Source organism: Bos taurus, chromosome 16 (assembly GCF_002263795.3).
Source record: "Bos taurus isolate L1 Dominette 01449 registration number 42190680 breed Hereford chromosome 16, ARS-UCD2.0, whole genome shotgun sequence".
In the NCBI taxonomy this organism is placed as follows: domain Eukaryota; kingdom Metazoa; phylum Chordata; class Mammalia; order Artiodactyla; family Bovidae; genus Bos; species Bos taurus.
The window spans coordinates 753,080-779,004 of NC_037343.1; the positions used below are offsets into that span (position 1 = coordinate 753,080).

General features: G+C 51.1%; 1 protein-coding gene across 20 annotated transcripts in view; it reads left to right on the forward strand.

Moving 5' to 3' along the window:
• Nucleotides 1-25,925, forward strand: part of PPFIA4 (PTPRF interacting protein alpha 4) — a 52,498-nt gene that overhangs the window by 14,297 nt on the left and 12,276 nt on the right. For 4 of the 20 annotated variants that reach the window (XM_010812982.4, XM_024976384.2, XM_024976385.2 and 1 more), the window contains exons 2-25: nucleotides 417-1,030; nucleotides 4,296-4,397; nucleotides 4,781-4,945; nucleotides 5,293-5,367; nucleotides 5,554-5,643; nucleotides 6,194-6,385; nucleotides 6,680-6,826; nucleotides 7,082-7,216; nucleotides 9,053-9,136; nucleotides 9,520-9,651; nucleotides 9,974-10,036; nucleotides 10,913-11,004; nucleotides 12,596-12,704; nucleotides 14,235-14,443; nucleotides 15,892-16,132; nucleotides 16,582-16,617; nucleotides 16,837-16,970; nucleotides 17,272-17,438; nucleotides 19,219-19,315; nucleotides 19,800-19,881; nucleotides 20,429-20,629; nucleotides 21,296-21,358; nucleotides 21,943-21,969; nucleotides 23,734-23,909. In XM_010812982.4, coding sequence (XP_010811284.1) covers nucleotides 797-1,030; nucleotides 4,296-4,397; nucleotides 4,781-4,945; nucleotides 5,293-5,367; nucleotides 5,554-5,643; nucleotides 6,194-6,385; nucleotides 6,680-6,826; nucleotides 7,082-7,216; nucleotides 9,053-9,136; nucleotides 9,520-9,651; nucleotides 9,974-10,036; nucleotides 10,913-11,004; nucleotides 12,596-12,704; nucleotides 14,235-14,443; nucleotides 15,892-16,132; nucleotides 16,582-16,617; nucleotides 16,837-16,970; nucleotides 17,272-17,438; nucleotides 19,219-19,315; nucleotides 19,800-19,881; nucleotides 20,429-20,629; nucleotides 21,296-21,358; nucleotides 21,943-21,969; nucleotides 23,734-23,909 — 3,053 coding nt within the window. In that variant the 5' untranslated portion in view covers nucleotides 417-796. Of the gene's footprint in view, nucleotides 1-416; nucleotides 1,031-1,202; nucleotides 1,356-4,295; nucleotides 4,398-4,780; nucleotides 4,946-5,292; nucleotides 5,368-5,553; nucleotides 5,644-6,193; nucleotides 6,386-6,679; nucleotides 6,827-7,081; nucleotides 7,217-9,052; nucleotides 9,137-9,519; nucleotides 9,652-9,973; nucleotides 10,037-10,912; nucleotides 11,005-12,595; nucleotides 12,705-14,234; nucleotides 14,444-15,891; nucleotides 16,133-16,581; nucleotides 16,618-16,836; nucleotides 16,971-17,271; nucleotides 17,466-19,218; nucleotides 19,316-19,799; nucleotides 19,882-20,428; nucleotides 20,630-21,295; nucleotides 21,359-21,942; nucleotides 21,970-22,177; nucleotides 23,988-25,925 lie in introns of those variants that run through there. The other 16 variants (XM_024976387.2, XM_024976388.2, XM_024976383.2 and 13 more) reach the window with 11 other exon arrangements.

The window sequence follows — 25,925 nt, forward strand, 5'->3', positions numbered from 1 at the left end:
GTGGAGAAGAAACCTATGGTGGGGTAGGGACCCTGTTTCTCCCCCTCCCACTTGCACCGCCCCACTTGGGAGGACTCTGGCGGCTTTCTGGCTGCTCCCTTGCCACTTACTGAATCATTTCTATATTTGGCCAGCAAGCCATGTGGGTCGGGGAGCCACTCCACTGCGGCTGCCCTTCTGACAGCTGGGGGTGGAGAAAGCTGGCAGCAGAAGCTGCAGCAGCAGGCATGTGCATTTCTAGGGAGAACTAAGGAAGACACCATCTGAGTGAGAAAACCCGGAGGAGGGGCCTGCCCAGCTCCTCCCCCACGCCCCCACATTCTGCTCCAGGTTCCTGCGTTCTCTGCCCTCACCCATGCCTCCTCCTCTGCCCTTCTCTGCTCAGCTGCTTCTCACAGTAGTCTCTTCTCCAACAGACCACGGCCCTCCAGAAACGATGGTTGTCAGTGGACCCAGCTGGGACTCTGCCAGGCTGCAGTGCTCAGTCTAAGAGAAGGGTCCTCTCTGAGCCCTACTTGCTCCGCCTGTCATGGCCACACTCGGCTGCTTCCTCCTTGTCTGGGGACACAGGGTACCCAGCCCCAGCCCAGAGAGCTTAAACCAGGCCCTCTCACTCCGTTTCACAGGGGCACTCTGGGCACCAGGCCCCTTTCAGACTGAGACCAACTGATGCCATGGAGAAGCCCCTGCCCACCTCTTCACTCACCTGGTACTGCCCACTGTGAGACCTTTTCACTGAGACCCCCGGAGGTGCCAACCCTGTGAGCCACTCCCCTGTCCCCTGCCCACCCCCACCATGTGTGAAGTGATGCCCACAATCAACGAGGGAGACCCCCTGGGGCCTCCCCATGGAGCCGATGCTGACGCCAACTTTGAGCAGCTGATGGTGAACATGCTGGATGAGCGGGAGAAGTTGCTAGAGTCCCTTCGGGAGAGTCAGGAGACTTTGCTGGCGACACAGAGCCGGCTCCAGGATGCCCTGCATGAGCGAGACCAGCTCCAGCGCCACCTTAACTCTGCCCTCCCCCAGGTAAGGCCTGCCCGTCAGCATCTCTCTCCTCCCCTTCCCCTCACCCAGCCCAGCAGAGCCACACCTTCTGAGCCCTCAGCTCTGCATCTGTGAGCATCTCAACAGATGGAACTCACAGAGCATTTCCTCTCCTTTGCCTTGTTTCATAAAACCTTTCCCTGTTTCTCCCAAGCGCCTCAGGCTGAAACTGGCTTCACCTGGAGAAAAGGATGGCCTTTGATGCAGGAAAGCCCCGCCTTAGTGGCCAGCTGCAGTGAGCCCAGGCAGCCAGCAGGTGGCAGCCGGTACTGGGCAGGACGCTTCCCCTTGGCTGCTCTTCACCAGGGTCTGTTCTTGGAAGCGGTGGGTGGGAACCACAGAGTGCGAAGATGGGAGAAGCTTTAGAGACAATCTAGTTCATCTCTCTTTGCATGGATGAGAGAAACAAGAGGCATCCGGTGGACAATTATAGACAGAATTGTGACACCTCTCTTATTCTCCTCCGTCAACACAACTAGTAGCGATTATAGTCACCCTTTATGGCATCTTCTGTATGCTGAGCACTTTGCATGGGGTTTCCCTAACAGAATTCTCACAACTGTGAATTTGGTGCTATTATCACCATCACCTCTATTATACAAAGGATGAAATTCAACCTTGAGGAGACTGGTGAATTGCTTCTGACCGCCCTGCCGGTAGAGGAGCTGCCGGGGTGGAGGAGGAGGCAGCCCTGAGGAGCTGGAGTGCTCCTCTGCCCCTTGCATGTGGGGAGAAGGGCCAGAGCGGGCAAGGTTCCTGCCCAGGCTTCAGAAGTGTCCGCAGGGCAGAGTATTATGATGCTTTCTAGATGAGAATATGGAGCCCTGGTGAGGAACTGGGGTGAGAGATGGGCCCATCCTACGCCCACTGTGTTTGGAGCCCTGAGCAAGCCCTGGGATGAAGGAACCACCTGCCTCTAGGGAGCTCATACACTAAAAAGGAAATAGACAAGAACCCAAACGACAGGAAGAGTGTGGAGGAATAGAAGAGGGGCCCCAGAGGACTGTTAAAATCATATCAATGATTAAAATAGGGGCCAGATCATTGATCCTCATGGCAGCCCTTGAGGGACGACTGTATCTTTCGGATTAGACGTTTAAAGAGGTTCGGCATTTTGCCCAAGATCACAAATGGGCAGAGCTGAGAACTGATCTTAATTCTGCTCTGGGAGCTTCACAAAGGCAGGGATTATGTCTATCTTGTTACTGTGTCTCCAGTGACCAACACAGGAGCTGGTACATGGTCAGCACTCCCAGAATTTTGTTCCAGTTTTCAGTGGAAGGAAAAAGCCTTCCACTAGGAAGACCCCAAGGAACTGTGTCCTTTGCGATGGACTTTGAAAAATCAGGTGTTGACAGAGGATTGGGAGGGAGGGAGAGGGAGCCCACTGAGCAAAGGTGTGGACTTTACTAGTGATTGAGAACAGCAGGTTACTCAGGTTAACTGGGTCTTAGGGTGTTTGGAAAGGAACTGTGAGAGAGAAGCTGGAACCAGCGTAAGAAGTTGGTATTTAATGGTGAAGACAACATTGCTTTGGGAGATTACCCTGGCAACAGTGTGTCAGATGGTAAGAGCTGGGGAGGGAAGTAGGAGGCACACTGCGGTGGGAAGACTAGGCAGTGACTGAGCCTGGATAAAGTAGGAGACCTGATAGTGCCAAGTTAGGGGCTGGGGGCATGCTGTCAAGTGTTCAGGTGTGTGTGTGTGGGGGAGAATGTGTGCATGCACACGTGTGTGAGCTGGATAGCGAAGCTGCATGAGGCCAGGCCTGGCCTCCGGGATGGGAGCTGCTTGACTGCTGTTGCCCGTGGCTTTGAGAGAAAGGCAGGAATCATGAGCAGGGTCCGCGTCCGAGGCTTCTTAGGCTCTGGCATCTCTCTGTGTCCCTTGTCTCTTCCCTGTGTCTCTTGTCCCCTTGGCCTGATATGGAATGATGAAAGGTGATTGCTTTGAATTTCTTCCTTCAGTAGTGATTCTGTGCTGTGTGAGAGAGACTGCAGGTTGGGATGGGACTGTAGCCACTATTCAGTCACTCCCAGACCCTGAGCATCCACAGAGTTTGGACCCCTTAACTAAACACCTTTCTGGAATTAGTTGATGTCTAAGTATAAACAGATATGATAGGCCTGGGTCTTTGGGGCCAGCCTCTCACCCTCTGTTCTTGGCCTCATGGAGGAGAGTGGGCTGGAAATGTCTCTCAGAGTGTCTGGGCCTATCATTGTGGGAAAAGACCCCTCAAAGGGATACTTTATACATGGGCATTCGGCAAAGCCAGGACAAATGCCCTGGCATCAGGCCCCAGGATGGCGTGAGCTGGGATCCTAGAAGCCAGAGCTGAAGCCACATGGCTGATTCAGCAGATCTGTACACTCTTGTTTCTATGCAGGGTGGCCCTTCAGTCATCTCATTTTTTTTGCTACCTGAAACTTGCAAAACTCTGGGAAGGGAGTAGAAAAGAGCTCTCCAGAACACTCACTTCAAAGCCCCCTTCTCTTCCTTCTTTAATATCCATCAATCTCTGTTTGGACCTTACTAACAGCAAACCAGAAGTGAAACTCACCTCCACCCGCTTCTACAGGGAAATGTCACTGGATTGTTGGAGAAACAAATGCAAAATGGGAGGGGGGAGCATAATCAGATTATATTGGTGGCTGCAGGAGGAAGGAATCACAGAGCACACTTGGTGACTTTCTCACTGTCATATCCAACTGTGTTCCCTTGCATGTACGTGGAATGCTTCTCCCCTCTGGAGAAACATATGCTAATAGTATGGATGGGTAGGGCTTCCCTGTGGCTCAGCTGGTGAAGAATTCACTGGCAATGCAGGAGACCCCAGTTCGATTCCTGGGTCAGGAAGATGCCCTGGAGAAGGGCTAGGCTACCCACTCTAGTATTCTTGGGCTTCCCTGGTGGCTCAGGCAGGAAAGAATCCACCTGCAATGTGGGAGACCTGGTTTTGATCCCTGGTTTGGGAAGATCCCCTGGAGGAGGGCATGGCAACCCTCTCCAGTTTTCCTGCCTGGAAAATCCCCATAGACAGAGGAGCCTGGCGGGCTACAGTCCATGGGGTCGCAGAGTCAAACACAACTGAGAGACTAAGCACATGTAGATGGGTAGGGATTTTTCTGGGGACAGTTGGTGGAAGTAAGGGACAAGTGACAGGATCCCACCACTCACGGACTTGGGCATGCAGGATACTGTGTAAGTGGTGGATCCTTAAGCACTGAGGGGCCTTGGGGATTTACAGGAATTTACCACCTTAACCCGGGAGCTGAGTATGTGTCGAGAGCAGCTTCTAGAGAGGGAGGAAGAGATATCAGAGCTGAAAGCAGAGCGGAATAACACGAGGGTAAGTGGGGTGACCTGGTGTGTGTTTGTGCTTTGGGGGGTGGGGAGTATGACCGAGGGAGCAGGCATGGCCAGCACATCCAGCCCCATCCTCACCTCCTCTTGCCTTGTCTTCTGGGATGATAGTCAGTGTGTTCAACCATCAGTCCTAGGTGTTTCACCTCTAGCTGGGGGATCATGGGGAAGTCAGGGTCTTGAGAGAGAGGCTGGGACAGGTCTGAAGTTGGGGCAGTGCCCATTTACCCACATGGGAGTATCTCCGCATTCCAACAGTGGTACACACGGCAGGACTTGGGCTTGCTGGGTGTTTGTGTGGACCGTACTTATAGCCCCTGAGGCGTAGGCTCACAATCCTTCCTTGCACCCTCGCCTTCTCTCTGCCAGTTGCTTCTGGAACATCTGGAGTGCCTGGTGTCCCGCCATGAGCGGTCACTGAGGATGACTGTGGTGAAGCGTCAGGCTCAGTCACCATCAGGAGTTTCCAGTGAGGTGGAGGTGCTGAAGGCTCTCAAGTCACTGTTTGAGCACCACAAGGCCCTGGATGAGAAGGTACCTAGGCTAGCCGACAGCCTGCATCCACCCCCAGTGCAACCATGGATACAATACAATACAGTCCAGTCCACCCCCAGTCTCTTCCCTGGAGCCTCCATGCATCCCTTCTCTGAGATTTGTGTATCCTCTGTTTAGGGAAAACTGCCTTCTAGCTTCCTAACTGGCTTACTCCTACCGTTAGTCCAATTTCCAGGTCCTTCAATTAGGTGCCCTCTCAGAAATTTGCCTTTTGGTAGGTCTTTCTCTTTGCCTCATGCTCAGTGATGATAGACCAAGCCCAGGCTTCTCCAGCTCAAGTCCAGAGGATCCCTGTTTCTTTCTCCATCTCCCCTTTCCTTGGGCAGGTGCGAGAGCGGCTCCGGGCGGCCCTCGAGAGAGTGACCACTTTGGAGGAACAGCTGGCGTGTGCCCACCAGCAGGTAAGCTACTTTCCCTCTTTTCATCTGGAAGCCATGGCTGGGTTACACCTGTTCCCAACTCTGGTCCTCATCAGACTTTTCCCTCCTGTCTTAGCTGGAGATTGTTAGCTAACATGAGGCATCTCTCTCTGGGAGGTGGGGGATTTGGAAGGTCTAGAAGGTTCTCTTCTCTTTGACTCCCTGAAGGTGTCTTCCCTACAGCAGGGGTCAGGGGTTCGGGATGGAGTGGCCGAAGAGGAGGGGACTGTGGAGCTGGGACCAAAAGGCCTGTGGAAGGTGGGTCACGGGGAGCTGCACAGAGGGGGCACGTCTTACCCCAGATGGGGTGTGGGCCCTGCCCAGCTTTCATGCAGTAGAGCGACTGCTTGAATTAAATTTGGAGCTTTCTCCAAGGTTATCATCTCTCTTTCCTTCTTCCCCTTACCCCATCTGCAAAGAAATCTGCAGGTTTTTCTTTTAGTGCCCAGTATGTACACTGGTAAGCATGTAACTGAATTGTTAGGAGCCATCTATCTAAGAGATCACTTCTCTTTCTGAGCCTCTGTTCCCCTAGTCATGGCCCTCTCTAGGTTACAAGAGACTGAAATAGCAGGTAAAACTAGAAATGATTGCTTTTCAAGAGAGACACAGGAGAGTGAGGGTGTTTGATTGTTGTTTGGCGTGAGGTCCTAGAGCTCAGAGGACGAAGGGTGTTCCTGGGACATGTGCTCTGGAGCTGGGGCAGAGCTGTGGCCTGCTCTGGATGTGCTGTCCTTCTGCCCCTCTCCCCGGGGCAGGGCAGGGAGGGGGTGCCTGACAGCTAACTGAGAGCTCCATGTCTCTGGAGGAGGACGCAGGCCAGGTTGAGGAGCTGCAGGAGCTTCTGGAGAAGCAGAACTTTGAGTTGAGCCAGGCCCGGGAGCGACTGGTCACCCTGACAGCAACTGTGGCTGAACTGGAGGAGGACCTGGGCACAGCCCGCCGGGACCTCATCAAGTCTGAGGAACTGAGCAGCAAACACCAGAGGGACCTCCGGGAAGTGAGCAGGGGCCTGGGCCTGACACTGTCTTTCTGGGTGCGGGCCTTTGGCACTTAGGAAGGCAGCTGTTGGATGTCCTGGGTATTGAGGGAGGGCCAAGTGAGGGCTGAGGAGTGTAAGACTGAATGCTCAGGGGGTCCGGTGTGGGGAGGAGTGGTGGAAGGGATGGGTCAGGATCAGAAACTGGTAGGGGAGTGTGGCGGAGACACAGCCATTCTAGTGCGTAGGCACAGACAGAGTGGGGGCAGGAAGAAGCTGATGCCCTTCTCCGGCACCCTGTCCTCTCCTGCTCAGGCTCTAGCCCAGAAGGAGGACATGGAGGAGCGGATCACCACCCTGGAGAAGCGCTACCTGGCTGCTCAGCGTGAGGCTACATCAATCCATGACCTCAATGACAAACTGGAGAACGAGCTGGCCAATAGGGAATCCTTGCATCGCCAGGTAACTCCTGCATTTGGGGTTTGGGGGCATTGTACTCGAACCTGGAGGTCCTGATGATCTTGCTTGACCCTCCCCTTGGTGGCCCAAGAGCCACTGAAGTACAGCAGGCCACCTTGGGAGAGGGAAGTCAGGTGTCTTTGGGTATCCTGGAATGAAGATGATCCCTGGCCTGTCACCTGCTCTCTCTTGAAGCTAGGGGTAGGGGACCCTTCAGTGCTCCTTCTTGACTCTCCTTCCCACCCCTCACTCTGCTAGTGTGAGGAGAAAGCCCGATATCTGCAGGAGCTACTGGAGGTAGCCGAGCAGAAACTTCAGCAGACGATGCGCAAAGCCGAGACGCTGCCAGAGGTGGAGGCTGAGCTGGCCCAAAGAGTTGCGGCCCTCACTAAGGCAAGTGGACACCGGCCTGGGAATCTGCCTCTGACTGCTGCTGCTTGAGCTCTCCTGGAGCCAGGCAGTGGGTGGAGACAGTGGGAGGTGTGATCGGCTGGGGCCAGGAAGCTGCTGCTCATTGCATGGCTCCAAGAAGCACACTTTCTTGTCTCTGTCAGATGGAAGAGTAACCCCTGCCCTTATCACTCCACAGGGATGTGAGCCTCATGAGGGTGAATGTAAGAGTACTTTAAGAAGTAGAAAAAACTGTGTCAATGCAAAGTATTTTTATTATTATTTATACCATTGTGATTAATAGTAATACTTCCTTTTGGGGGAATCTGAAGTGGAAAAAAATAGGACTTTGATTTCTGGAAAAGTGAAATTTGAGAGGAGATATGATCAGAGTTTATACATCTCTGAAGGGGCTGGGAGTTTAGGCTAAGCATTTCATTTTTTGTCAGATTGAAGCATTCTAGATCTTGGGACCACCTCTGGCTGTTTGAAGGCTGCAACTTTTGCACAAATGAAAGGGAATATAATTTTACCCAAAGGATAATTAACTTTATGGAGGTGTATGGCTAAAAACATCCTAGGTCTGGAAGAGCTGTGTAAATGCATGGATGTGTGGTGGCTTAATCAGGAGAATTTAGGAGTGTTTACAGTGGGAAAGACTTTTCAGGGGTGCCCCATGTGGGATCACCATAGCTACCCCCTCAAGCAGTGAAGAGAAGGAAACCAATATTTAGTAAGCATCAGACCCTAGACCTCTGGAGGTGAGAGGCTGGCCATTGTGCCAGTGTGGCAGCTTGGGAGCTCTGCAGATGGAGCCTCCAGCCTGGCTGTGCCTCATACACGCAGGACCAGATTTACTTCTGCCACTGACTGGCTCTGTGACCTGGGAAAAGTCACTCCCTCCATAATTGGGTGTCTCTGTCATTATCTCTGTGATGAAGTCATCATCTCTATAATGATGGGGTTGAACTTGGTGATCTGTAAGCTTTTCAGGAAATATCCCCTAGGAATGAAGAACAGAGTTTAAAGTCCAGCAGAAGATATTGTGTGTGCGATGCTGAGTAGTCAGGTTTCATCACTCCAAAAACTGACCACAAGGGCTAGACCGAAGTGATTAATGTGTTCAGGAAGTCATTGTAGAAGGACTTTTAGAAGGGATTTCCTGACTATAAGATGTGTAATAATATTGAATACCTTGTCAAAAGAGACAGTGAGGTCCCCATCTTTGACGATGCATGAACAGAAGGGGAGACCACTCTACCAGGGCTGGTTTAACAGCAAAAGTAATCACCGTGGCTAGTATTTGTTGAGTGCTCATTGAGTCCTAAGTGTTTACCATGGATTATGACCTTTGGTCCTTGCAAAAGGCATAGATACTGTTATCACAGTGGAGGAGACAAAGGCTCATAGAGGTTCAGTAACTTGCCCAACATCACACAGCTGGGACGGGAGGCAGCCAGGATTTGAACTCTGGCTGGAGTCCGTGCTCCTATCTAGAGGCACAGAGATTTATGGTAGCTCATACTTTCAAGTGGCATTCTTTCTGGAGGCATGAGAATTTACAGTCTCTTGAGCTGCCAGCTCTGAGATAGTGCAAGGTTAGCCCTGAGCAGGAAGGAGGAGGTGTGGGTGGGCGAATCCGGCAGGGGTTGGGGTACGTGGGAAGAATGGCAGTGGTGGGGACACAATGCTCCGCTATGGTAAGTGGAGAGCTTGGCTTCACTTTTCCCTGAGGCCCTAATTCCCAAAGACTCCGGTGGCACCGGGAAGCATGGGATGCAAGGTCTGAGCAGGAGGAAGGATGATGTACAAGCTACACCGACCCATTCCTACCTCCAGGCTGAAGAGCGACATGGCAACACTGAGGAGCACCTCCGGCAGCTGGAGGGACAGCTGGAGGAGAAGAACCAAGAGCTGGCGCGGGTGAGAACACCAGACAGGACTCTTTGGCGCCCCTCTCTGCCCCAGGGTGGTACCGCAGGATGGTCTGTGAACAGGGAAAGGAGGACACTGGGAGCTGGACAAGGACCTAACTAGGACAGAGACAGACACATGGAGGAGCTGGGGGCGTGGGCAGGAGCACTGCAGAGAGGGCCCCAGAGGATGCAAGTGGCCAGGTGGGCGCAGAACCACAGTAGGAACGGTGCTTCCCTGCGGTTGTAGAGGGAGGGCCCAGGGGACCAGTGAGGCTGGGGTTGTAGACGGAGGGCCGTGGGGCTGTGGAGGGAGGGCCACGGGGGCCTGTGACGCCAGGGCTGTGGAGGGAGGGCCGTGGGGACCTGCTGTGAGGCAGGCTGCATTTGCAGGTGCGCCAGCGGGAGAGGATGAATGAAGCCCACAACAAGCGCCTGTCAGACACGGTGGACCGGCTGCTTATTGAGGCGAAGGAGCGCCTGCAGCTCCACCTCAGGGAGCGCATGGTGGCCCTGGAGGAGAAGGTGCTGCGGACCGCTGTTGGTGGTCAGGTTACTGGGAGGAACAGAGCTGGTGGAAATGGGGGGGTGGGGAGGGCAAAGGTGTGGGGAGAGCCCCGCGAGCAGGTGGGATGGGGCTGCAGCAGTGGGCTGTGGACCGGAGAGAGGGGAAAGAGCAGCTAGGGGATGGGGGGTGGTGGTTCGGAGGTCAGGTGGGCAAGGAGCGGCTGAACTGGAGAGCAGGCCGAGCGCAGATGGTCCTGGGAGGGGACGGCGTGGCCAGAGCTGGAGTTGGAGTCAGGGCAGGGAGAGGGAGGCTTCTTGGCTCACAGCTGATCTCCCCCAGAACACGTTGATCCAAGAGCTGGAGACCTCCCAGCGGCAGATTGAAGAGCAGCACCATCACAAGGTACCCAGTTGCTGGCCAGCCCTGCCAGCCTGGGAGGGCTGAGCTTGCTGTGTGAAAAGAACACACCTGTGTTTCACGTAGCTGCTCTCAAACCCAGCACTGTGCTAGCCAGTTCGTTAGTCCATGTTCACATGTTACCCCACTAATCCTCACTAAAGCCTGTCACAGTGGATGTATCACCACCCACCTATAAAGAAGAAACTGAGCCATAAGCTTAGGGCAGAGAGTGGGTAGCAGAGAGACAGGGCCCAATGAAGGACTTGACAAAATGATTTGGTGGGGCTTCCCAGGTGGCGCTCGTGGTAAAGAACCCACCTGCCAATGCAGGGGACATAAGACACGGGTTCAGTCCCTGGGTGAAGATCCCCTGGAGGAGGGCATCCCACTCCAGGATTCTTCTCTGGAGAACCCTATGGACAGAGGAGCCTGCTAGGCTGCAAAGAGTTGGACATGACTGAAGCAACTGGGCATGCAAGCACACGAACCTGGTGAAGCTCTTGCTTTCTGGAGATCTGGGGAGGATTGCCACTGTGTGTGCCCCGGCAATGTCTGTGAGGCCTGGGAGTTCGTGCGGGCCCCTCTGCTACCCGGCCTTATGTGCCATGCCTTTGTCGGCAGGGAGGGCTCAGCAGACCTGTTCTGCTCGAGTCCTTCCAGACAGAGCCCTCTTCTGGCCCTGCCCTGCCAACTCTTCTACTCACTTTCCAGCTGGACCTCTTCTCTTCTGGTGTCATCTGTGGTCTTGGCCTTGGGCCCCTGGGTTTGGACTTTGCAGTGCATTCTTCTGCTTCTCCCCAACTCTGCTGTTCTCTTGTCCTTTTATCCCCTTTCTTCCTACCCTTGCTGCTATCCCTACTATGGGTCTGCCTGGCACAGGGCCGCCTGTCGGAAGAGATTGAGAAACTGCGCCAAGAGGTGGACCAACTGAAGGGTCGAGGAGGACCATTTGTGGATGGCATCCACTCCAGGTATGCTCAGGAGGCAGGCACGCTGGGACGGGGTCCTGGATGGCCCTGGATGGACCCTGGGGGAGGAGACTTCCTCCCAACAAAAGACTGCTCAGGACCTCAGGGCCCTCCTCCTATTCAGGGTGGAACACTGAGGTTTAGAAAACTTGGTAAAGTCATCCAGCTTACTCGGGCAGTTTAAAAGGGAGCACCTGTCCTCTGAAGGATGCTGAGAGCCAGTAGACCACAGCATGATCCTTCCCCACTGTCATGAAACACAGGGCATGATTCCTGCTTCCTTGACAGAGGGCATGTTGTTGAGAGGGGTCTACTGAATTACATGCCCACCTGTGTCCCACAGGGCCTGCTCATGGGGAGTATCTGGTTCACTCTAGTTCTTTTGAGATAACTTACTTAGGGCTCTGAACATAATGCTAGAATTAGGCCCATGTTTTAGAGAACTCCTGGGTTTTTCTTCATATTTTCTGAAGCATTTGGTATTGAACTCAGACATCAAGCCTGCACTCAATTCTTTGCCCAGAGAGGCAGGGTGATGATTGAGGAGACTGAAGTGGATGATGCTACTCAAGGTTCATGGCTTCTGGATATATTCTGTACAAAGCAAAATGTCTTAGATCAGAACTCATTAGGTTCCCTATAGTCAAGCTCTTGTTGTATCAGGGGAATAGGGATCAGTTTTTTTGAAGAGAGATAAAAGTAAATGTGTGTATGTATATGTGCAGAGAGGTAGCATAGGACATAAATTAGGAAAAGAGATGTTGAAGAGAAGTCTGTAGGTTTCTAGAGTGGTAGACACTTGGGTACCAATTTCAAGTTTATTAGGAATTATTGTATAGGAGTGTGGAGGGAAGCATCTTCCCAGGTGGCACAGTGGGTAAAGAATCAGCCTGCCAATGCAGGAGATGCAAGTTCAATTCCTGGGTCTAGAAGATCCCCTGGAGAAAGAAATGGCAACCCAATCCAATGTTCTTGCCTGGAAAATTCTATGGACAGTGGAGCCTGGTAGGCTACAGTCCATGGAGTCACAAAGAGTTGGACACGACTGAGCTACAGAGCACATATGGAGAGAAGCAGAGAATAGAGACAGGAAATTGTAGTTGGAATTCCTCCTACTCCTCCGTTCCTGTAGAATGCTAAGAAGAGACCAACCCCCTACCCCAATCAAAAAGACAGCCCTGAGCACACCGAGCTATGTGGCATTGCTTTCCTTAGTGACTGAGGATTCTTGGCTTTGACTATAGAAGTACTGACCCCATCATAGAGCTGGAACTGAGTTGCGGAGAAAAGTGGCAGTGAGGATAAGCAGGAACTCCCCTCTCCCTCCAGATACCTTGTGTACTGTTTGAAGGTTCTTCTTGTATTAAGTGAAAAGCTACCTGCCTAGAACTTACTCACCTGAATCATTCTCATTCCTGAAGCACCAGAGAATAAACCTAATCTCTTGCTTACATGGAAACCTTTAAATCATTTACAAAAGTCATGTCCTTCTCTTCTCCAAGCTGAAGAGCCCTTAACTCTTTGGGGCCAGTGGGTGTGAGCTGGGGCTGTCAGACCTCAGGGCTCACCTTTTCTCCTCCATCCACCACTCCAGGGCGTACCCGAGCAGTGCAGCGGAGGTGCGGTTCTCCCTGAGCACCACTGCCCACGCATCTCAAGGTCTGCGCCGTTGTCACTCAGCACGGCGGGAACCGCCTGCCGAGGTAAGGGGGTGGAGGGGTGGGTGTGGATGGGTCTCCCCAGGGGAATCTGGGGTCAGTTCAGCCACGTGTCTGGCTCTGGTTTCACAGACAGCTGGTGTGCGGGGCACATCCTCCCCCTACCCTCCCCCATGTCAGTGACAGCTGCAGCCTCGGGGTTAAGGCCGTCATCAGCTACAACAGCTGTGTTTCGCCTTGACCTCCTGATGGGCAAGAGGTAGGGGCTGGTGGGTGGCCAGCCACTCCCTGAGGCCCCGCTGAAGCCTGTGCACGTGTGCCTGGGTGTTTTAGTGGTGGGGGTGGGGGAAGTAGGGCCAAGATGGAATTGGCAAGCTCTCTGAAACAAAAGCTGTGGTTTATGGGGGAGGTGAGGGCGGGATAACAGGTTAACTGACCCTTGGGATGGCTCCTGTAGTTTCCTGAGAAGCATGTAGTTTCTGTGGGGTCTGCCTAGGAAGCTGAGAGGAAACAGGAAAGATTAGGGGCAGAAAAGGACTGACTTCAGTCTTTTGGGGAAGTCTGATTCCTTCCTAGGCTCATAATTGTTAACCATGCTCTGTCTTGAACGCAGGTTCCCTACATGCTCTAGGGCGCTAGAAGATAGAGGTAGAGAAAAGGAGGGAACTCCTATCTGATGGGGAAGGATTCATCTCCGCCCTTAGGGGAACCCCTAAGGGGGTTCTGAAATCATCTGAAATCATCTCTTTTTCTCTCTCCCCTCTCTCCTTGTCCTCCTTCTGTTTATAACAACACAGCGGCTGCCCAGGAGCTCAATCTAAAGGCTGCAGGAATGAGAAAAGAGCCCTGGGGGGTTTGGGACACAGAAGATAGGGTTAGAGATGGGCTCTTCCCTTTTCTTCCCCGATCTCACTCTCCCAGCCCAGTTCTGTGCTCTTTGCACTTCTAGGCCTTTGTCTACCAAAGAGGTTTGTAGGACGATTTCTGAGAAGCTGCCTCCTCTGACGGTTGACCAGAGGGTTCTGTAATGTGCTAAAAGTCTGTGAGACACAAGACAGTTAGGCCTGCTTGGTTTTCTCTTGTTCACTTTACCTTTTGTGTGCATAGAAATGGATAGACTTTACATAATACTTACTTGGTGCCAGACACTGTGCTAAGTGCCTTACATGCATTTCCTAATTTAATCCTCAGAGCTAACTATGAGGTAGATACTGTTACTGTTCCCACTTTACAGATGAAGGAACTAAGGCACAGAGAGGTTAAACAGCTCTTTCATAGCTGGGACTTGGTGGAGCCAGCATTCAAAGCAAGGCAGTTTCTGGAATCTTTTCCTAACTATTCTGCTCTCTGCCTCCTTGAGTTTGGGTAGTGTTTCTTAGACTTTAACATACAAGTAAGTTATCCAGGAATTTTGTTAGAAGGCAGATTCTGAATTACTGGTCTGGGGTGGTACCTGAGATTTAGCGTTTCTAACAACCTCCTGGGAAATGTGAGTGCTGCTGCTGTAGGTGGGGAGGGTCCTGCTCCTCAGCCATCGTGTGCGTCTCACCCACCTCTCTATCCTTCCCTGCTAAGGACTGGGAGCCATCTCCACTGCCTGCGCTGCTGGTCCCGACAGCCACCCCTGCCTTTGACAGTGACCGTGAGATCTCTGATGTGGATGAGGATGAACCAGGGGGTCTGGTGGGCTCCATGGACGTTGTCTCCCCCAGCAGCCACTCAGATGCCCAGACCCTGGCCATGATGCTGCAGGAGCAGCTGGATGCTATCAACGAGGAGATCAGGTTAGGGCAGGGGTGGAGGGCCTGGGAGGTTCCTTGAAGGACAGAGGCTCTTTGTGTTTGAACACTGCAGGAGAGATTCTATATGTGTTTGCTTGTCTCTTACAGCTGCACCTTGAGTGCCATCGTCTAGGGACCCTGTGTGGGGATCAGGCAAGGTTCTGGCACAACGCTGATGGAGAGGGGCAGGACTTCAGATTGACTTCTCAGGCTTCATTTTTCCTCCCAGGTCTTCGGAGGCTGTGTTCCTGACCTCCTACAGCTAAACACAATCACTTTTGTGTAGTTCCCACATACTGAGGCCAACTCAGGGTGAGAGCTTTTGTCAGTCTTATCACAGTCACTGGAGGAGACAGCATTATTTCCATTTTACAGACAAGGAAACAAATAAGATAGATTAAATGATTTGCCCAAAGCAGTGCAGTAAGTGGCAGAGCCAGGATTCAAAATTTTCTAAACTCCGTGCACTGTGTCATGCCTTCCATCCTTCATGAAGCATCAGACAGAAACCACTGGCAGGGAATGTTATCAAAATCCACACTTTACTCCATTTTTATAGAGAGTTTATTAACGTTTGTGACAAATGGAAAAGGAAAGTCCAAAGCAAAGAACGTTAGTGCTTTACAGGGCTGTAGGGGTCATCTGGTTCAGTGGTTCCCACACTTTTGGATTTCACAGACAAGCTAAAAAGAAAATACTACACAGACACACACACACACACAGAGAAGGGTACTAACATAGTACTGCCAACTTTCATTCTGCAAAATGAAACAGTAAAGAAATTACCGTCTCCTATCATAACCATTCTATCAAAGAAAGAATATTTTAATATCCCTGAAGTTGGAAAGATATGCTCTGAGAATAAAGATAGGTCCTACTTCTAAAGGATAGTTGACGTCGTTACATTTGTGTGTGTGTGTGTGTGTGTGTGTGTGTGCATACACACATTTCTCTCTGAGTGCCTCCCCCATACACATAACATTATCACTACTACTCTAATTTTTCTGTGGAACAGGGAACATTCCATCAGGGATCAGCATCAATTAAAGGTTCTGTGTTTGAGAACTACTGACTTAGACCACTCCTGACATTGGGTATATTGGGAAACTGAGGCCCTGTAGATAGTGGTAGGTCAAGCATTCTAACTTCCGGGAAGGTTTATATTCCACTGACTGACTTGCCTCCTTTCCTAGCAACTGCTTTTGTTAAACTAGGGAGTTTTGTTACATTAGGCCAGTTAACTAGACAGAAAATTGCTAAGTTGTAGTGGGATAGAACCAGCTGTGCCCACAAGGCCTTGTATGTCCCTGCAATGCCCCCGAACACTGGGATACACCTGAGCATCACCTTGTACCCTGGGTCACTGGGTGGTGACTCAGGCAGTGCCCACACGTGCCTCCTGCCAGTCCTCTCTGGGCTAACAGTGAGGCCCGATTTTGCCTACCTCCCAGGATGATCCAGGAAGAGAAGGAGTCCACAGAGCTCCGTGCTGAGGAGCTGGAAACGCGAGTGACTAGTGGCAGCATGGAGGCCCTAGACCTGACCCAGCTGCACAAACGCGGTTCCATCCCCACCTCTCTGACCGCCCTGTCCCTGGCCAGCGCGTCCCCTCCACTCAGCGGCCGTGCCACACCTAAGCTTACCTCCCGCAGTGCTGCCCAGGACCTGGATCGGATGGGGGTCATGACCTTGGTGAGAGACTTGGGGCAGTTGATGAACAACCTTGTCATCACTAGGCTCTGCTTCAGGGTTGACCGAGGGGAATTGACTGCAGGGCTCACTCTCAGTTGGGTCACAGCATTTTCTTCTTATGATGTGTATAAACCTTGGCACGCCAGGTTACCAGCACATCGTTCTGGGTTTGGAAAGAGCTACGTGGTTACTTTCTTGCCCTGTCCCCTTGGATAATGCTTAAGAAACTCACCCAGCCCCCACACGTCTTTCTCTCTTTCAGAGGAAGCCCTGATTTATTTTTTTTCAAGCCAGTTTTTTGTTGGTTTGTTTTGCTGTGATATTCTCTTCAGGTCTGTATAAGGTGCTGAGTCCTATCTTCTCATCCTAAGACCACTGGGTTCCCCTTAGGGTAGACGTTCAAGCATCCAAAAGGTGAGTCCAAGCTCACCCTCCACTCTCTCTTCCAGCCCAGTGACTTAAGAAAGCATAGGAGGAAGCTGCTGGTGAGTGCTGCCTGATGACCCAGGTACTAACAGGTTAATTTTCCCCCGCCTTTCCCTTTCAATTTCTCCCCCGTGGGCCCTTGAGTCTGAGTCTGAACTCTGAGAAGCCCCGGCAGGGCCTCCCCTCTGCCGCTCTCTATGCCCCTCCGCCTATCTGGGCTGGGTCAGCAAGCCCCCGCTCTCTCCCTCTACCCCCTGACGGCTCCACTGTCTGTTCAGTCACCAGTGTCTTGGGAAGAGAACCGAGAGGATAAAGCCACCATAAAATGTGAGACTTCTCCTCCTTCCTCACCCAGGACACTGCAGCTAGAAAAGCTTGGCCTCCCTGCCCTGAGCCAGGAAGAAGGCAAGAGGTAAATGGAGCAGACCCCATCTCAAGCCTCTCCGTCCCCAAGTTTACCTCGTCCCTCTCTCTGCCTCTGAACAGGCTGAACCTTACCTGGCCCAGGTGTCTGAACATCTCACTTCTCTTTGAAACACCATGAGAGAAGGACATTTCCGTGTCTTTTGGTCCCGTGCTCTGATCATACCCCCCTTATCCTTTCAATCCTGACATTTACTGTAAGTTCTTCCTGAAGTCTAGCTCCCATCTCTCATGCTGTAATTTAAGTATATTTCTTTTCATCCCACCCCGTCCTGGCTGTCATCCTGTAGTGCTTTGGAGGATCCAGGGAGCAACCCCAGCAGCAGCAACAGCAGCCAGGACTCCTTGCACAAGGGTGCCAAGCGCAAGGGCATCAAATCATCCATCGGCCGCCTGTTTGGGAAGAAGGAGAAAGGCAGGCTGATCCAGCCGAGCCGGGATGGACCCACAGGCCATGGTCTCTGTCTAACCCTAGTAAATGGGTGTGAGTAGGGGAGAAGCAGGAGGGTGTCCTTGGATCCAGCCTTGTCTGCCAGGGACCAGGGGGCAGAAGCCACAGACACCGAGATTCCGCTCCAGAGAAGCACTTTTCTGTCAGAGCTGTTTCACAGCTGGAAGGGCTGCTTCATGAGGTGGTAGTTCCTGCCGTGAGAAGTGTCAGGCATCAGATGAATGGCTGTTTATTTGGTATGCTGTAGAAGGGCTTCCTGTATCAAGTGTGAGGTTGGACCTCTGAGGTTTCTTCCCGTTTGGAGGTTTTCTAGTGTACTGTGCTCAGGACCTTCAGGAGAAATTTCTTGGATGTTTTTTTCTCCTAGGAGAGTCACTTGTTAATTCCTAGTATACCTTGCCTCCAAGACTCAAAATACCCTACTGCCTAATCATAACTTGGTAGACACTGTAGTCAAGTAAGTGCTTGGGCAAGGGTAGCATTACTAACAGCTCTATGATAATACAAAGTGCCAGTGTGTGCTTGGCATGTGGTAGGCACACCGTAAATGTGAGCTGTCTTCCTGTCCTTCCCCTGTTCCTTCTTTCCTTTCTTCCTTTCCCTCCCTTCCTCCTTTCGTTGCCCTCATCTATCCAGTTATTGGCTCAACAGACATTTATTAAGTACTGTAGTAAAGCAAGGCTTCGTAATAGGTATCAGAGCAGTAGTCATTCCTTCAAGGAGTTCAGTTTCTAATGAAAAAGAAAAAGAGATGATTCCAAAACAACATTAAAATAGCAATATGCTCTGGGTGCTTCTGGAACTCAGAGGTCAGTTATGGAGCATTGGGAATGACAGGAGTGACTTTCTCTGCTGGGCAACACCAGGGCAGAAGCTTGAAGGCTAAGTGGGAATTAGCCAAGAAGAAGCATTTGTGTGTGAAAGGGGGACGGGGTGGGTATGAGAGTTTGGTGCATAGGGAAGGGTGTGGGAGAAATGGAAGAGGTGGGTTTAGATCCTAGGCTGGGGTGAGCTCACAGAGGCCTTGCAAAATACGTTGTGGAGCCAGCCACAGACGGGAGGGGCCAGGGCTGAGGAGGTCTGGCAGTGCAAGAGGCATCTTGTGTTGGAGCCTTATGATTTCCTATGTTCCCCACACCATGTTGGCACCTAAACCTAAAACAGCATTGCAGATTGATTTCTGGATTACCCTCTGCCCCCTGTATACTTGTGAGGAGTGACTGGGACTTAAATGAATTCTACAATGCTGCCCCTGCCATGAACTCTGGCATCAGTTCAGGAGATCCTTAAGATGACAGAGCCATGCATGTTCCATTTTGTGATTTGTGCAAATGAGTGGCCCTGAGAAAGGGGCCCAGACACACATCTCTGAGCATGCCTGTTTCCCCACCCCAGCCCAGGCCACGCTAATCCTGGCTGAGCCCAAAGCCCAGTCTGGCTTTCCAAGTTTCCTTCACAGCTTGGTCTGGAAGAGGGACAAGTTCTGCTAGGATTCTGCTGCTGTTAGGGTGGAACAACTTCTAGCCATCTGGCTGGAAAACATTTACAGAGCTGGGGCCCCCAGGGGAAGGCTCTTTGGGCTTGGGGGTGACCCACTTGATGCCACTGTGGGACCGCCGGGTTGTAGGGATGTTGTGTGGAGGCTCCAGGAAGAATGGGTGGTCCCCTCAGGCCTGCAGGCTCTCCTGTGCTGAGGCGCGTCCTGCTGGTCTGCTCTCCAGTCCTGACCCAGGCCTTGGGAGGAGAAGCAGAGGACCTAGCTGATACGCTGTCTCTTCCATTCTAGTTGTACTACTAACAGACTCTGAGCTCGGTCTGCAGGAGCCCATGGTGCCTGGCAAGCTGGGAACCCAGGCAGAAAAGGACCGAAGGCTGAAGAAGAAGTAAGAACCACAGGCTAGGCTCTGCCAAGGTGGGGTCCAGCCCTTCACTCACTGTTGTGCCCCAGGACTGCCATGGGGCTGAGCTCAGGCAGTCAGAGCCCAGCAAGGCCCTTTCTGAACTGAGTTGGCCTGGTCTAAGTGGGGGCTGGGAGATTGTTCTTAGGATGACCTGAGCAAGAAGGAGACAAGGGCGCTTTGGGAGAAGGAGACAAGTGTGCTATGACCCAGCACCTGGGATCTCTGACAGAGCAGACGAAAATGTCTGTGCAAACAAACTGAAAGCCCTCACCTCTGGGAATGGAGAGGTGTTGCTCCCCATGGCTTCGTGTTACACTGTTTCAGGCATAGAGCAAAGGTCGCAGTCCTGTGGTGAGGAGCTGGGGTAGTGGGAGCCCACATCTTGGCAGAGCCCATGGTCCCTGAGAGTAAGCATGGTTGACAAAGAAAAAAGGACTGGTAAATCTGTTGTTGTTCTTCCTGAAAGACACCAGCTGCTTGAAGATGCCCGGAGAAAAGGAATGCCCTTTGCCCAGTGGGACGGCCCTACTGTGGTCTCCTGGCTAGAGGTAAACCTGGGCAAAGGGAGTCCAAGTCTACTCGGGTCTGGTGGGAAGGATGAGTGAGAAAGGATAAGGACTCCTTAGGCACAGGGGTGGCATTTCTAACATTTTCCCCGCATGTTTCTCCCCTGCGAAGTGCACAGTGCCATATCTAGCACTTAGCCAACACCCCCTTTTCCCAAACATACACACCTGTTACTTTGGGACATAATGGATGTTATATTCTGATGTCTCTCAGGTGGCTAAGTCTGGGAATTAATCATCATTGAGCCATAAGACTTTCACAGGTGGTTTCACTTTTCCTATAGCTATCCCCAGGAGCTGATCACCCATGCTGTGTTGGTAAAATCCCTTCACCTTCCCAGGCCTCAGAGTTTCCTGTTAAATGAGAAAAAGCATTTGGTGATGGTCATTTCCACATGTCTAAATTCCTCTGCTCTGCATTTGCTATTCTGGGACCATGGATGAGGCCTGACCATTGCCTCTCAGTATTGAGTGAAGCCCAGATCTTGGGGAAGGGGCTGAATTTACCCTCTGTGCCTCGTATCTGCAGCTCTGGGTGGGGATGCCTGCTTGGTACGTGGCAGCCTGCCGGGCTAACGTCAAGAGTGGCGCCATCATGTCAGCCCTATCGGACACAGAGATCCAGCGAGAAATTGGCATCAGCAATGCCCTGCACCGGCTCAAGCTCCGGCTGGCCATCCAGGAGATGGTGTCGCTGACCAGCCCCTCTGCCCCGCCCACCTCCAGGACTGTGAGTGGCCTCTCCCTCACCTAGAATATTTTCAGAAGCCCCAGAATAGTGTCTGCAAAGTTTCCCATGGGTCATTGGGAAGAGGGTAGCATTGAGTCCTGTCCCTTCCTGTCCCCACAGAGGGTTCCACCTGGCCTCCAAGAGGTGGTAGCACTGATTCAGCAGGATCTCAGCAGGTGTAATTCCCTGCCTCCCACATACTGCCCATGAGCTCCATCTCCCCAGTTCTCCCTCTTCCAGGAATTCTAGATCTTTGGGCAGAGTTTGCAAACAGGGCCTTTGTGGGAAGCAGAGGAAATAGGGCATTTGTAAATTCTGGCCCTCGAACCTCTCCAGAAGAATGTAAACCTGTCCATAGAGGCCCAGAGGAAATCTTTCACTGTAGTCCATCTCTGTGATTGGGTTAGTCCGTATACCAGATTCATGCCATTTATTCATATTCATTCAGAAAAATTTGCTGAGTACTTCTGTGTGCCAGACACCGTGCTAAGCAGTGCAGACACGGTAATAAAAGAGAGCTGCTCAGAGCTAGACTGCAGAATTCTGGGCTGGGCCTGTGATGGGACTTGGGGAAGGCAGCTCTGTCCTTGTCCTGGAGGCTCTCAGCCTGATAGGGAGCCTAGGCACCCCAACACAGGACCAGCTAGGTTTCTTCTCTGCCTGCAGTCTTCTGGGAATGTCTGGGTCACCCACGAAGAGATGGAAACTCTGGCAACGTCCACTAAAACAGTGAGTCAGGCCCTGGGTCCTGGGTCTGGGGTTAGGACTGATGACTTGCATGAGGATGAGGGGAAGGTTATAGGAAGGCAAAGGGGGTTGCAGCTGATACAGTATAAGCTTGGGATCCCTGCTGTTTGATGGAGTTCTGCTCTCAGAGTGGTGGGTTGGTGGGAGAGAAGTGAGAATGGAAACAGTTCGTGGGGGTGGGGGTGCATCCCAGGGGGCTCACAGGCTCACGCTAGGCTCCTAATGTACTGCAGAGAAGAGGAGGGCTTGGGAACATCTTGCCCAGCTACAGACATGAAGCCAGTCTTTGCCCTTGTGCTGGATCCTTGGGGAAGGAACAGGGAGGGTGATGAGGACCTGGGAACTTGGCTGCCTGTGATTCTGCCACACACACATTTGATCCCCGTTTACTGCAAACCCAGGCATGTGCACCACCTTCTGTGCTGAAACCATCCCAGCAAGCTTTCCCTAGTCACCCATCCCGCTGCTGGGGTGTCTGCTCTTTCCTCCTGATGGGGCCTTGGGTGGAGGCTGCCAGGTTTCTTGATTTTGCCTCTTTCCCCCTGACATGCTGCACTTGTTCCCAGGACAGTGAGGAGGGCAGCTGGGCTCAGGTAAGACCCTGTCCCCTTGTTCAGAACCAACTCGCAGCAGTTTGGGGTGGTGTTCTCCCAGCAGGTTTGCTCCTGGAGGACTCTGAGCCCTGGTCTTTTAGGTCCCTCTTCACACGAAGAGCCCTGGGCACAGGTTTCTCCTCTGCTGAAGCCCTGCCTCATTCCTTCCTCAGTCCCCTTTCATTACCTCTGGTTTTTACCATGGCAGGTGAGGACCCTTGGATGGCTGTGCTCCCAGCATGCCTGCCTCTTCCCCTCAGTTTGACACTCTTCCCAGGAGTATTGAGATCATTTGTATGAATCCTCTTCCTCTTCCTCTTCCTGACCCTCTCGGGGGTACCCCTGGCGAGCTTAGCAAAGGGCTTTCATTCATTCACTTAACAAGGATTTATTGAGCAGCTACTAGGTATTAGACCTTGCTCTACAGAAGTAAGCAATCTTAGCCCTCCTGAGGTTTATATTCTAGTGGAGAGATAGACAGTAAACAAATAAATGGACAGTATGGCAGATAGATATGAGTGCCATGAATTAAAATGAAGCACAGAGCAGCACTGTTTATACTTACTGGGCAACAGCAGCAATAGTAGACTGGACTGATCAGGTACAGTATATTGTCATAGTAAAATACTATTCAGCAGAGGAAATAAATGACTCGCACATATAATGTAACGTGAAAGCTATAAGTCCCAAAAGATTTTCTATTAAAACTCTCAACCAAGCAAATGTAATTATATTATTTAAAGAAGTACGCATCAGTGACCATAAGAACCAATAAAACATTTTCTCAAGAAGGGGAATGATAGAAAACTCAGGAGAGGTTTTTCCTCTCGAGGGAGCAGGGCACAAGCTGGGGAAGACACAGGGATGGAGGCCACAGTGGATGACATCCAGAGATGTTAACTTCATCTTTATGCTTCACAATGAACATACGCTGCATATATTTTATATGTATGAACTATTTTTTAAAAGATAAGATAAAATATTCAGTTCTAAAAAAATCAGATTAGGTAAAGAAAGAGAGTGATGGAGGGTTGCCATTAAAATTCTTTTTAAGGATAGATGGTCAGAGATGTCCCTGCCTGCAAGATAGGAGGCAGTGATTAACTGGAGCAGGCCTCTCAGAACCAGACTGGGTAGGGGGTTGTGCACATGCTGTGTTGGGGGTGGGGAGACAGCATACAAAGGACCTAGAGGATTTCTGGAGAGACCACCAAGCCTTAGAGAAGAGCACTGGCTATTCAGGCACAGGTCACCTTACTTCATTTTTTTTTTACATCTTTAGTCAAACACAATCCCTTGTGGACCATATGAAGACAGTTTCCCAAGAAAGACTGGCTTTCTTAGCCACTCTGCAGGTCCTCTATAAAGCAGCCTGACCCTTGGACTCAGCAGGCTTGTGGCTGACTGGAAATCAGGAAGGCAAGTCTGCCTTACAGCACCACAAATGCCTTTCAAGTTGATGGGAAGGAGTTCCTATTATCTGCTGCCTAGATAGATGCTTCTTTTCATTACTGTAGATAATTGATAAGTGAGTAGAAATACATCATTACAGGATTTAAAACATTCCATTAAAAATCCCCACCTCCCACTTGACAAACCACTATGTTATACTCAGACATTGTTCCCCAGCCTCTCAGTGAAAGTAAGCTGCGATTTTATTGAATTGCCATGGATGTTGGAGTAAGATTTCTCTCTTCAACAATATGCTAGCTGCAACCTGCTGACACTGCCTTTGCCCCCATCCTCCTCCATCTTGTTCCTCAGACCCTGGTCTATGGGGATATGAACCACGAGTGGATTGGGAACCAGTGGCTCCCCAGCCTGGGGCTCCCCCAGTACCGCAGCTACTTCATGGAGTGCCTCGTGGACGCTCGCATGCTGGATCACCTCACCAAGAAGGACCTGCGGGTCCACCTGAAGATGGTGGACAGCTCCCACCGGTGAGCCAGGCTGGAGCCCACGGCCACCTCCCAGCACAGGTCTGCCCCCGTTCTGGGGGTCTGTCTCCAGGAATAGAGGTGCTTTTTCTTTACCAGTTTGGGATAGTGACAGATCTCCATTTAGGGAAAGTCAAATCTTTGTCTCCACTGCAATTTGAGGGTTTAGTCCTGAAAGGTTGTTGCTGAATGAAAAGACGCTGGGATTCTTGGCCTCCAGAGGAGAATTCAATCCAGGGCCAGAGACGAGGCTTGATCGCTCAGAGCTTTTGTGTAATAAAGTTTTATTAAAGTATAACGGAGATAGAGAAAGCTTCTGACATAGGCATCAGAAGGGGGCAAAAAGAGTACCCCCCTGTTAGTCTTCAGCTGGATGTTATATAGTCACTAGCAGTCTGTTAATGAAAGAAAGGAATGTCTTAAAACTCAGAATGGCACCAGGCCCCTCATCCATAAGATGCATTTTGGGATAATCTTGGCACCAGATGATTCATCCCGGGCCATAAAACGATTGACTTGAATCTTATAGAAGGGCAGATTGCCATACAAATAGTTTCATTTACATAGATTAGGGGAACAATGTCTGAGTATAACATACTGGTTTGTCAAGTCCGTTCTGAGCCATTAGGCGGAACCGACTTGAAGACAGAATCTGGGGTAAATGCATAGTACATTAACATAGTTTAAGACAAATATTTCCATAAGAAAAATGCATTGGTTAACTCAAGGTTTGAGAATAGTTAACTTCAGGTGAAACCAGGTGTCATGATGGCAACACAGTATTTTAAGAGAAACCTCCTTTTAAATTTGTATGGAGAAGGCGATGGCACCCCACTCCAGTACTTTTGCCTGGAAAATCCCATGGATGGAGGAGCCTGGTGGGCTGCAGTCTATGGGGTCGTGAAGAGTCGGACATGACTGAGAGACTTCACTTTCACTTCCCACTTTCATGCACTGGAAAAGGAAATGGCAACCCACTCCAGTGTTCTTGCCTGGAGAATCCCAGGAACGGGGGAGCCTGGTGGGCTGCCATCTATGGGGTTGCACAGAGTCGGACACGACTGAAGCAACTTAGCAGCAGCAGCAGCAGAGAAGGAAAAAAATCGCTAGTTTGTTTCCTCCTGCCGCTTAAGAGACAGAAAAATGTCTGACACTGGCAACCTATTTCCTCCATTTGGAGACCCCTGGCCTTCCTGCCTGTTACCCTCTCAATCCTCTCACCTCCAACTCTTAAGACACAGTCATTTCTTTTTAGCTTCACTTGGAAAAATGTCCTCATAGATATGAATTTTATTTCTTGTCACGGGGCTTGCTGAATTCCCTACATGTATCCGGAGAAGACTCATACTGAACCCAGCATCTATTTTAGGTACCTGATTCCTTACAAGATCAGAGGAAAGTTCTATCTGGATTCTTGCTCTGCTAACATCCTAGATCTGAGCCTCTCAGCTTTAAACATACATCCTTTTTGTACAGAAAGTCATCCAGTGTTCTTCTCTTTGTTGACAGATCTTCTGTGCAAAAGTGTCTGCAGTGGAGGTCACCAACTGGTAGCCTGAGGGTAGAATTTGGCTCACTAATGTATTTTGTTTGGCCTACATTGTATTTTTAAAATTATGACTTTAGTTGCCAACATTTAAACACTAGGAAATATTACACAGAATTCTGGATGTCTGGCTTCTCTTGAAAAACAGGATCATGGAAACAACCAGCTGGAGCTAGGGAGGCAGCCCTCCTAAAACATAGGTATTCCCCAGGTCCTCCTACCCCCTCCAGACTGCTTCACTCATTTGAAATATGTGCTTGACCCCAGCTGGCGTTTGGGTGGGAGAGTAAAGTGGGTGGTAATAGTTCCAGGAGTTTATAGGTTTTAGGAAGTCCTTTTTAACATTCAGCTTCACATCATACCAACTATCTGAGCCAGCTCTTTTGCCTTGAGTGGTTAATGTGTCAAAGGTTACAACTGAGAGTGTGTGGCTTTTCAAGGTTCTATTTGGAATCTGCAGGTGTCCCTTGGTC